General features: G+C 45.1%; 1 protein-coding gene across 1 annotated transcript; it reads left to right on the top strand.

Annotated features, from left to right (window-relative positions):
• The first annotated feature begins 1,844 nt into the window (after positions 1-1,844).
• NFKBIA (NFKB inhibitor alpha) lies at positions 1,845-6,630 on the top strand. Its single transcript, XM_083446006.1, has 6 exons — positions 1,845-2,242; positions 3,512-3,620; positions 4,290-4,500; positions 4,795-4,883; positions 4,996-5,256; positions 6,023-6,630. The coding sequence occupies exons 1-6, from the start codon at positions 1,968-1,970 to the stop codon at positions 6,068-6,070; spliced, it is 993 nt and encodes a 330-aa protein (XP_083302132.1). The 5' UTR covers positions 1,845-1,967; the 3' UTR covers positions 6,071-6,630.
• Positions 6,631-11,079: the final 4,449 nt, after the last annotated feature.

Genomic DNA, 11,079 nt, shown 5'->3' with positions numbered 1-11,079 from the left:
AATGCTGATGATACAGATTAATATTAGCTGATACAAGAATAGGTGATAGTTTAAAACCATATGCATCACTTTACACTTCCTTATAATAAATAAACCTCATTTGCCATTTTAATTCCCATTTCACCCAGAACAACCCTGAATAACTGGGCATCACCTGCAAACTTGGCACAGCTCTTTTAGGGACAGGTTAAAAAGCACCAGTCTCAATACACCTCCTTGGCAGACAGACTGGTTTAAGGAAAATCCAGGTCTCCTATGTTAAATGTCCTATGATTTATTCTACACTAGATGGCACTGCAGATAGTTGACTATAGACTCCTTTTCCTCTTCAAGGCAGCAGAGAGGCTGTTTCTTCAGACTTGTCTGAAAGCCCCTAGCGTCCTGGTTTCATTGTCAGTGTAAAGTACAGTATATGGCTTAGATTACAATTCAAGAGCAGGAGAGAGGAGAAAAAGCATAAAGGAATTTGGAGATGGGAGGACATGTACAGCCTATCTAGATGACAGCAACTGAGACTGATGGCAATAGTCCTGAAAATGGCAAAAGCCTCCTCTATATCTCACTAGTCTGTAAATTAAAATGGCATTTCTCAGTACTCAGATTTGGAAAGGCAATAAACTCCAGATTCTGCCAAGCTCTTGATTCTGTCTGTCTTTGCTCCTTAGTCTCCACCAGGTTGCACACCTAACTTTTCAGGATTCTTTGATCTTTCAAAGACTGGAGCTGTGCAGCCCATAACACCCACAATATTTCCCCCCTAACCGCGCATTGCAGGAAGTGATCAGTAACAGCAGGCAGGCTATCTTTCAGGGAAGTCTTTTTTATTGCCTTTCTTCATCATCCTTCTTCAGAAACTCTTGATTGAAGCAAATAAACCCTGAAATTTTCCCAGAACATGCTTCGGACAATGACGTGTAAAGCCCATTCCACTATTCATAGGCCCGGGGTTTCCAGCGCAGACAACAAAAGAAAGGTCCTAATGTAAGTTCCTCAGGGCAGAGACCCATTGTTGCTCTTTAACCATGTTGTATAACCAATATAATTAATAAAAAGCTGAGAAGAATCCGGTAACCTGCTGCATAGTGTTTTGTGTTAGCTGCTTTGGATGTTCATACAAAGGTGGAATGTACATCTATTATAAAGCCAAGGCAATCCAACAATGTTTTTCATGTTGGGTTCCTATGCTATTAACGGGGGGGGGGGCGCACACACAACCCACAATCTGGCAACACCTCAGTGTGCACCATACTCCTTTGCAAAAAGGTGGCCTTATGGAAAGGGCTTGACTCTGCAGCATTCTCTGCAATATTGGAAAGACTGTGTCGTTTGCAATGTATGTGGGGCTTATTCCTCCACAGTTCTAAGTTCAGGCACCCCTACAAATATTGCACTGTGGCCCTATTAAGTGCTGGTGTCCGTCCTGCAAGGCCTGCCTGCTCTTTCCACTCCTCCCCTTTAAAACAGGGCCAGGAATATTTACCAAAATACCAGGGTATTTTAGGGCTATAAATATCTAAAATATCAAGGCAAGAGGGAAATCCCAAAAAGAAGGACCGTGAATTCTTTTCTCTCCTTTTTTTACATATCCCGAAAGCCCATCGAGGAAAAGCCTGGAGGAGTGGAAGGCCTCGAGGGGTGGGGTGGGCGCCTTAGTCACAGAAAGCCATCCAAAAAAACTTTCCCTTCTGTGGAAAAAGCAAAAAATTTCCAGCGAGTGACTAGGGAAGGGAATTCCTCGGCCACAGCCTTTGCTGCTACAGCAGCAGCAGCAGCTTCCAGACAGGACTGAACTAGTTGGCCCGACTCGGCCGGGAAATTCCCGAGCGCGCAAGCTCCGCCCCGGCGCAGAAATCCCCTCCGCCGAGGCTGTATAGGCAAGCGCCGCCGCCGCCGCCCGTCAGCTTCTCGCCACGACTTCGCAAGGCAACTGCACACCTCGGGACCCGCGGCTCGCTCTCGCCCAGGCCATGTTTTTCAGCCCCGGCTCCCTGGATTACCCTATGGATATAACGATGGACAACCACCCCCGGGACGCGCTGAAGAAGGACAGGCAGCTCAGCCTGGTCCAGGACGACCGCCACGACAGCGGCTTGGACTCCATGAAGGAGGAGGAGTACGAGAAGCTCGTCAACGAGCTGAGAGACATTCGCATCGAGCCGGCGGAAGCCTCCGCGGGGCTCCAGAGCGGCCCCGGCCAGGGCGCGCAGGCTTGGAAACTGCAAGTGACCGAAGACGGAGATACGTAAGTCTTGGAGGACTTTGCAAATTCGGGGAAGGGGATCGGAACTTTGACCTCCGTGGGCGGTTTTGCCTCGCGTTCCCTCGGAAGTTAGCAAAGTGGTGATCTTAATGCTTTTCCTTGGAAATAGATCTGGTTGGAATTAATGGGGCTTATTTCCAAGCAAATGTGGTTAAGAGCCTGGTGGCCTCTGTTCCCTAGCTGTGAAAGAAACTCTAGAAAATGTAGCACGGGACTGTCGCGAAGAAGGAAATGTGGCGGGTGGGGACAGCTGGGCGCTGCAAGGGAGACCGCGATCCTTTTGATTTGTTTTCCCCCTTGAAAGGCGACAAATTTGCTCTTTAAATTTAAACGCCTCTTTAGTTTTTAAAAGAGGTTTGAGAGCTAAGGTTAGCATGGCGGCATGCATGCAAAAGACCCGAGGATGCACGCAGTGCGCGGTTGAATTTCAGCTTGCTTGAAGCCCCGGGAATTACGCATTTGCAGCGGCGAAAAGGACCCTGCAGGAAATTCGCTAGCTCTTTTAAAGCGGGGCCCTTCATAATAGTTCTGAGTTGCTGACCCAGGCAGAGTAGAACAATCAGTAGAGCGAGCCAAACGCATTTAACCCCCCCCCCCCACACACACACAATAATGTATTCTTAGTGTTCGGGTTTGACTCCATCCGCATTTGTGTTTATTGCACAGGCTGCCTTGCAGGGGGGGAGCGAGGAGCCTACTATGTAGATCTTTAATAATAGAACGCGGGGTGTGCGGGGGGGGGAGAGGTCCTTTGATGTCGCTCGCGTTCTGCTGGTTACATAAAAGCCCGGGGATTTTTGCAAGTCTGGGTTTTCCCCTCCCCGCCCGCTCCGCCTTGTGCCTGGGCCGGCTGCCAGCGGATAGGGGCCGGGACGGGGTGTTCTCACAAGCTGCGAGGGGGGCGGGGCTTGAAGGAGGCGCCGGGCGGGGCGCACGGGAGGGTGGAAGCGCTCTGGAAAGTCCCTGGCGCCTTGCCCGGAACACTCAGCTCACAACAACTCCGCGGAAAACACCAGGTAGCGAGAGCACGCGGCTTCGAAAACCCCAGGCTTTCGAAATCGCCTCTCTTGCCGCTGAGGCTGATGTTCTTCCTCCATCATGACTCGGATCCTGGGCACGTTGCCGATGACGAGCAAGAGCAAAAGAGCTGATTAGCAAGAGGTGGCTGGGAATTTTTTTTGTGTGTGTGTGTCCTTTGTTTTTTCTTAAGTACTCACCATCGGGTTTTCCCCACCGTTTTCCTCTTTGCAGATTTCTCCATCTGGCAATTATACATGAAGAAAAGGCCTTGAGTTTGGAAATCATTCGCCAGGCAGGACGAGACAAAGCCTTCCTGAATACCCAAAATAACCTCAACCAGGTACTTACCCGGCAGGGTTTTCTTTCTTTGCAGGGATCAAATATGGTGCCCTAGGGGACTTGGAAGCTTTCCAAAAGAAACATTTTTTGGTGGGAGGAAAAGATAAATTTAGGGGGGAAATTCAAGGGGTTTAAGTAACTCATAAAATTGCCACCTTTTAGCATAATTATCCCCATCAATAACCTTGGCTCATTGATGGGGTTGAGCTCCCAAGAAAATGGGGGTGAATTTGTGGCCTTCCATATGTTGCTGGCCTACAACTACTGTCAACCCTGATTCTTGACTATGCTGGCTGGGGCTGATGGGAGTTGAAGATCAACAACAACTGAAGAGCCACAAGCTCCCTTGCCTTATTTAGGGCAAGTCTTTCAGGCTACAAGGAGCTTTAAATCAGTGATTTTTCATGGTTGGCTCCCAAGTATAGTAAGATTGAGCCACCAACACAACAGTGTGATTGTTATCTCAGAAGTATATCACATGACAAAAAGCAAAACATTGAGGAATGTTTCAAAGGATTTATGGAAACTGGTTGATCCTGAAAAAACATACTTCACTCAAGAAGTGGGTTCAGGAGTGATGACTAAGAAGACAGTTTTATGTGATGGCTAGTCTAGGAGATTTTTCTTTTTTCTGGTTAACTATAATGCTTTCTCAACTTCCAATTTGCAGACGCCACTTCACTTGGCAGTGATAACAGAACAGCCAGAAATCGCAGAGACTCTTCTGAAAGCTGGATGTGACGCAGAGATCAGAGATTTCCGAGGAAACACCCCGCTGCATATCGTTTGCGAACAAGGCTCTCTCAGAGGTGTCGGTGTCCTCACACAGTACTGCCAGAAACAACAAATCGACTCTATCCTACAGTCGTCCAATTACAATGGTAAGCACACATTCTGAGCTGCCAGCTCACTGGGTACTCCAACCCTTGGCTACATTGCCTTGTGATTCAGAGAGTTCTTTCTGTATAGCAAGTGTCAGCCAAGGAAGGGAGGGGAGGGTGTTCCTTGTTCTTGCTTTGCTTCGTAGTCACCTACTGGAATCAAATAATCAAGCTTCTTTGATCAGAGTAGGCCATCTTTAAATGGCTATAGTGTATATGATTTGAAAATTATAGCCAAGTGTTGGAATGACTTGTATGACATGAAATTTAATCGCCTCCATTTCTGTTTCATAGGACACACGTGTCTGCATCTGGCAGCTATTCAAGGTTACCTGGCCATAGTAGAGCACCTCTTGTCCTTGGGAGCAGATGTCAATGCTCAGGTAAGATACCTGCCATTTTCAAACAAGCAAGCCTCGTCCCAGCAATTTGAGAATGAACATCTTAGCATGTGTCCGGCCTAACTGAATGCACCCTTTTCTTTTCAATAAACAGGAGCCTTGCAACGGCAGGACTGCCTTGCATTTGGCTGTCGATCTACAGAATCAAGAACTGGTGTCGCTCCTGTTGAAACACGGAGCGGATGTAAACAAAGTAACCTACCAGGGCTACTCTCCATACCAGCTCACGTGGGGAAGAAACAACTCCTTCATACAGGAGCAGCTGAGGCAGTTTACGACGTTGGACCTGCAGATGCTACCAGAAAGTGAAGACGAAGAGAGCTGTGAATCGGAGTCAGAGTTCACAGAGGATGAAGTGAGTGGCCATTTCTCCATTCTATGCAAGAGAGAGAGAGATTTCTACCATAATTTGCACACACAATTCCCATTAAGGTTGTTAGGAAGCAGTTGTAAACAACAAGGGACTAGGTTTTGCTTGCCTTTGACACCTTGAAGGTATAAGCCTGGTAACAGAGTTATTACCAGTCACCCATCGGTGTAAGCACTGAATACTCAAAGGTATAGAAAATGCATTGATTAGATTCATTTGAATCTAGCAAATCATTGCACTGACTTCACACAAGGAGGAAAACTGGCTTTAAGGGAGCATTTGACATGTTATGATTAGGACATCTTTTAATAAATTTTCAAAAGTGGATTTAAAATTACAGTAAGGTTATTTCAAAGGAAGCACATTTGCACATAGATTTTCTGGTGGCGCTGTTTCCAGCCTACCATTTGTTATCTCCACTTCCCTCTAATATTACAAGCATCATATTAGTCCAGATTTTTGTCTGTTAATAAAATGTACCACCACAGCAAATAATTTTCCTTAACTACTGAGTTATTACTCCCGTCCCTTGAATTATATGTAGCAGCTCCCATATTTTTTAAGTTTTTAGAATGCAGGCTCTAGTGTTAATCATCAGGTGCTATTTTCCTCATGTGAGTGCAGCTAAATTTAATGGAACACTTCCTTGGGATAATGGGAAATGGCCCTGTATTCCCCTTAGAGAATTACTTCATGCTCTTTCTTAAAGCCTTCCATTAAGCCTGATTTGCTTTTTCTTCCCCTCGTCTAGCTCCTGTATGACGACTGCATCATTGGCGGACGACATGTGCCTTGCTAAAGTGGGAGCGTTGCACGAAGCAGAGGCGAGCAAAATGTGAACAATTACTGGACACACAGCACAGTACAGAGCATGTTGTTAGAACAGCAGATGCTGCCTGCAGTTCAATGCACAGTTCGGGCAGGAATGAACTTTGGTTGTCAGACACCAGAAGAAGCCTGGGCTCATTTGCACCAGAGAGTAGATTGTACAAATAAAGGAACAGAGTGAGAACTTGGACGGTTCACCTACGTATTCACTGCATGCTCTACAAGGGGGCTGGCCCAAGTCACCATCTGTTGTGTCCTTTTGGAAGACATTCCATATATTTCTGACTGACTGATAACAATCCATCCCAAAGACTGAGCTCAGGTGCCCTTTGTGCTGCACGGCAGGCAGAGGATTGCAACCCAAAGAATGTCCTCTTCTCCATCCACAGGAAAGGGTAGCAATTAACATTCAGGCTTTATTGCAAGCCCTATGCTTTGCAATATGTATATTGTGTGTAAATATTGTATATTTTGTGAATAGCATTTTTGGTACTTGTGTATATTTATTAAAAAATCAAATCAAATGAGAAATGCATTGAATTGATGAAACTCTTCCCCCTGCTGAAGAATTGCTCACCCGCTTTCTCCTTTCTGATGCCCAGTTAGGTAAAATCAAACATCTCAGGCAATTGGTTCATTCTTGCACACATTCACATTAAAGAAAGCCACTAGTGTCCTGTATTAGTAACCCAGGGCAGGGGGTGGAGAGGGACGAATAGGGATATATTTGCACCCACATGCTGTTTACTCATTTTCATATTGGAGCCAGGTCAGTTCAAAAACCGTTTCTGATCACATCAGTCAATTGTCAGCGTTCCTTTGAAAATAAAGCCTCCATTATCCTTCATGGTATGTTAGGTGCCACAAGGCTTTTCTTTGCAGTCCCATTGGTTTCCGTGGAGAAATTAAAGCATGTATTTAACTCCCTCCAAATAAAATCTCTGGGATATGTCAAGGCCCAACTCATACCAGGTTGTGCCACAAATAAAAGCCATTATCCCTGCCCATTATCCATTCAGGTATATATCCACCGGTCAAGTGTGCCCACCACAGGTATTCCTGGACCCTTCCACAGGGTCTTTATATAACTCCCAATTTGAAGCTACCCCTCATGCCTCAGGTTTGTCAGGTGGAGGTTTGCCCCATGCCATTGGTGTATTGCTCACAGTTATTACCTGACCTGGCTTTACTAGGTTATCTTCACTACCATATTGCTGCTTTTATATGGCCAGCATATAAAGGAGTGGATGAGGCCAACAGTGGTCAAGAAGGCGGCTTCTGCATGTGATGTAGAAGGATGTGAGGGGCAAGTGGGGCTCGTCAACCTGGGAAGGTAGCCCATCCAGGAGAAGGAAAACTGATCCTGAAACTCCACTGCCTTGCAGGGTATCTTCAGGAGAAGAAAAAGCTAAACCCTGCAGAAATTCAGAGTGGAGTCCCTAAGATGGTTGGATGGCTCCTTGTACGCCTCTTTCTGGCAACTCCTGCAGCCAAGCTGGTCCCAAACATACTGTTCTCCTTTCCTTTGGACCACATCAGCGAGGCTGAGAGGGGGTTATTGTAGTCTGGGCAGCCCAGGACCTCTATACACATTGCCCAGTACTAGAGAGGTCACTTTGGTGTTGCTGACACAGTGTTTTGACTTCCACCCCTGAGGTTCACTCAGCTGTCTCTCGAGACAGACAACATATGTCAACAACATAATGGCTTTACAAATATTGGTGTCCAAACTTCCTTAAACCTAGCTCTTTCACCAGGCTGCCTTAATACATTGAAGACGGGCAAGCAAGCTGATTTTAAGCAATTATATCTTCAGTTTTCACTGGAGCATTGTGGGATTTCCTTGTTGACCCCAGTGGGTTTAATAGTGCATCCTGTGGTTTGCAGTAGCAGAAGCTTCACATGGTGAACACATAAGCCACAGGTCTCTTCCTCTAGTCCAGTCTCATTTTATCAATGCAGTTCTATAGGACATGGATGGGGAATCTGTGACCCTCCAGCTGTTGCTGGACTCCCAACTCCCATCATTCCTGACACTCGGCCATATGGGTTGGAGTTGATGGGAGTTGGAATCCCAACATCTGGAGGGCCATGGCTTCCCCAGCCCTCTTGCAAGAGAAGATGTGGGCCAGGATTGCAGGCTGGATCCATTCCCATTATCTCCCTGAGGCAGTGTTGAATTTGTATAATTTGGGTTCTTGGTAGGGCTGTTAACAGTTTCAATAAATGCCCCTGAACTTTAGCCTCAGTTGCTTTGCATGAGGAACACTGAATCAGGAGATTTAGCTCCGTTCTGCTTTGCATTGGAACCCTAGCTGCATGGAAATGATTAAAGTCAAGTGTCATTCTGAGTCAGGGTTATTCCCATTCCTCTCTTTGTATGATCAAAGGTCATGCCTTGAAACTTCCTGGTGGAAGAAGAAAATGTATGCGTGGTTATCCATAATTCAGCCTGCAGTTAAATAACTGAATTCGACTTTAAAAGAGGAAACCAAAATTCTGCAGCTTTTCATTTGAAATAGCACGCTGTGTAACCGTTGTATAATTTTAACTCATTTTGCAGAAACTTTCTGAAATTGAATTACTCATTTTGAATTGGGTATTTGATGATTACTATTATTTTAAACGAAGGATTTGGTAGTTATTGCTGTGGCAGAAAGGAAGTAGGGATAAGGAGGGGCAATATAGATCAGAAAACATTACTACACATGGAGAGGAAAGGACAGGTATATGAACAGCTCATCTACTGAACAATGGACCCTGTTTTATTTAAGAAATATTAAAAGAGCATGATAGTTCTCAAATACAAAAATATATTGATTCCCCCAAATCAAAACCAGGAACTTACAATGAAGCTTATCCACCCCAGCTCACTGCCCAAGCCATTGGATCATCTGTCGCAGGGGTGCCTAAACTTTTTTCAAAGAGGACCAGATTTGATGAATTGAGCTTTTTTTAAAGGATTTTACCCAAGGACATATACTGCCACAGGGGCCGGATTAAATCGACCGGCGGACCGGATTAGGTCCCCCAAATGGACTTTGGACACACCTGATCTATTGCATTACCAATGTACCTCTTCCACAGACAATACCTGCATGATTTCAAATGTATGTAGCCCTAAGGATTAAAAAAAAAACAGTGTTTTGTAAAAGTAGTATAGGGTCAAAGTTCAAATTCAAATTTAGTCCAAGAGACAAATTATTTATTGCCCACATTAATAACTGCTTAAAACTATTTGTTAAAAATGCCACAATTCTAGAAAGTTATTTATAGAAATACTTGGAATTTGGCTATTATTTCAGAAGCTCTGCATGAGCAATACTATGTCGGAAATACTGCACTTAAATACACGAAATCTGACCCATTTTTACATTTGCTGTTTCAGGGGAATTTTTGTCTTGCTCATAATTTTTTTTGGAAAACAGCTGTTCGGAAAGATAGAAAACCTGGATTTGGAAGCACATATTTTCTGAGAGTTTTATTTTCCCTAAGCTCCTCCTTGACCACTTCTGCTTAGCAGCTTAGTTGACTCTGCTCCTACCTGCAGGACTGTTCTCAGAACATTGTAGATGTAGAGGATTTCTGCTTGATTCCATGAAATTGTTGCATTTTTTTCTGTGGAGGGGGTGGTGGTGGTTAGGCTCCCTTCTAATTTCTGTATCCAGCATGAATGTTATTGCTGAAATAGCCAGGCCAGCCTGGCAATGGCCCGCTAAGTATGAGTCATCAAGCTAACAAAGGGAGTGGCTCTGTGCTAGAAGACAAAAGGGTGGGCCTCCCTCCCTCAATTGTCTATCAGTTAGAAAGACAAAAGGTCAGCGTGAAGAGGTGAGTGATAAGAACTAGAAGTCAAAGGCTGGAGAGAGAGCCAGGCCTGATTTCTTATGGAATCCAAAGCTGTGCCTATAGGAGAAACAAGAACCTCCATTGTCGGGTTGTATGCAAACAAACCATTTATCATACAGACACACAGTCTCTGCTGTGCCTCCTTCCAGAAGGAAACACGAACCCTGAGTAAGTGCCTGGAATCCAAGTGGTGCAAGATTTCAGGGGTTCCAATTACTTACCCAGGGTTCGCGTTTCCTTCTGGAATTAGAAGGGAGTCCAGGCATTCAGCCATTTATGTTATGGGTCTTTTCAGGATTCCACTGTGTTTCCTTCTATATGAAACCACTGGGTGAGGTCATTCGAGGGCTTGGAGTTAAGAGTCAATAGTATGCTTATGACAACTAGTCAGTTTTTTCTTTGTCACCTGGGTCAGGTGAGGCTGTACAGGTGCTGCATCCTGGATTTGATAATATGCTGGATGAAGGCTCATAAACAGAAGAGGAATCTTGGCAAGACAAAGGCATTGTGGATGGAGAGATAGTTCTAGCTGAAGGGAAATGATATTCCAGGCTGTTTTAGACATGGTCACACACCTTCTGAAAGGGCTGGTCTAAAAACCACATGTATGTCACCTGGGGTCCCACGATGGAAAACAAGGCAGGATATAAATGCAAGAAAATACATACACAAATATAAATTCCTGAGTGGGACTAGTCCGGCCACAGTAATTACTATAATGGATTACTACAGTGTATTATATATGGGGCTGCCCTTGAAGATGACTTGGAAGATTTATTATTGCATAATTTGGTTGCCAGAATTTTAACGGGTGAAGCCCAGGCTTGTTCACAAACTTAAAATATGTGCACCAGTTGCCTATTCATTTCTTGGTGCAAGGTTTTGGTCTTTATCTATAAGCCCAAATGGCTTGGGATCCAAATATGCAAAGGTGCCCTTCTGCTATGCCCGTCTGCCTGTGTACGGTGTAATAAGAAGATGTGGGAAAGGGCTACAGCTCAGTGGTACAGCATCTGCTCGCATGCAGAAGGTACTAAATTCAGCCCCAGCATCTCCAGGTAGGACAGGGATCCTGCAATCCTGGAAAGCATTTTCCAGCCAGTGCAGTTGATACTACTGTGATGGATGGAC

This window comes from Podarcis tiliguerta (assembly GCF_965153285.1).
Source record: "Podarcis tiliguerta genome assembly, chromosome: 1".
NCBI lineage: Eukaryota > Metazoa > Chordata > Lepidosauria > Squamata > Lacertidae > Podarcis > Podarcis tiliguerta.
This window is presented reverse-complemented; position numbering and strand designations above follow the sequence as displayed.

Excerpts from the sequence above, each read along its gene's own strand:
- NFKBIA (XM_083446006.1), top strand. The coding sequence starts at position 1,968 with ATGTTTTTCAGCCCCGGCTCCCTGGATTACCCTATGGATATAACGATG. Across the intron at positions 2,243-3,511 it reads GTGACCGAAGACGGAGATAC|ATTTCTCCATCTGGCAATTA; the intron begins GTAAGTCTTGGA and ends TCCTCTTTGCAG. Across the intron at positions 4,884-4,995 it reads GAGCAGATGTCAATGCTCAG|GAGCCTTGCAACGGCAGGAC; the intron begins GTAAGATACCTG and ends TTCAATAAACAG.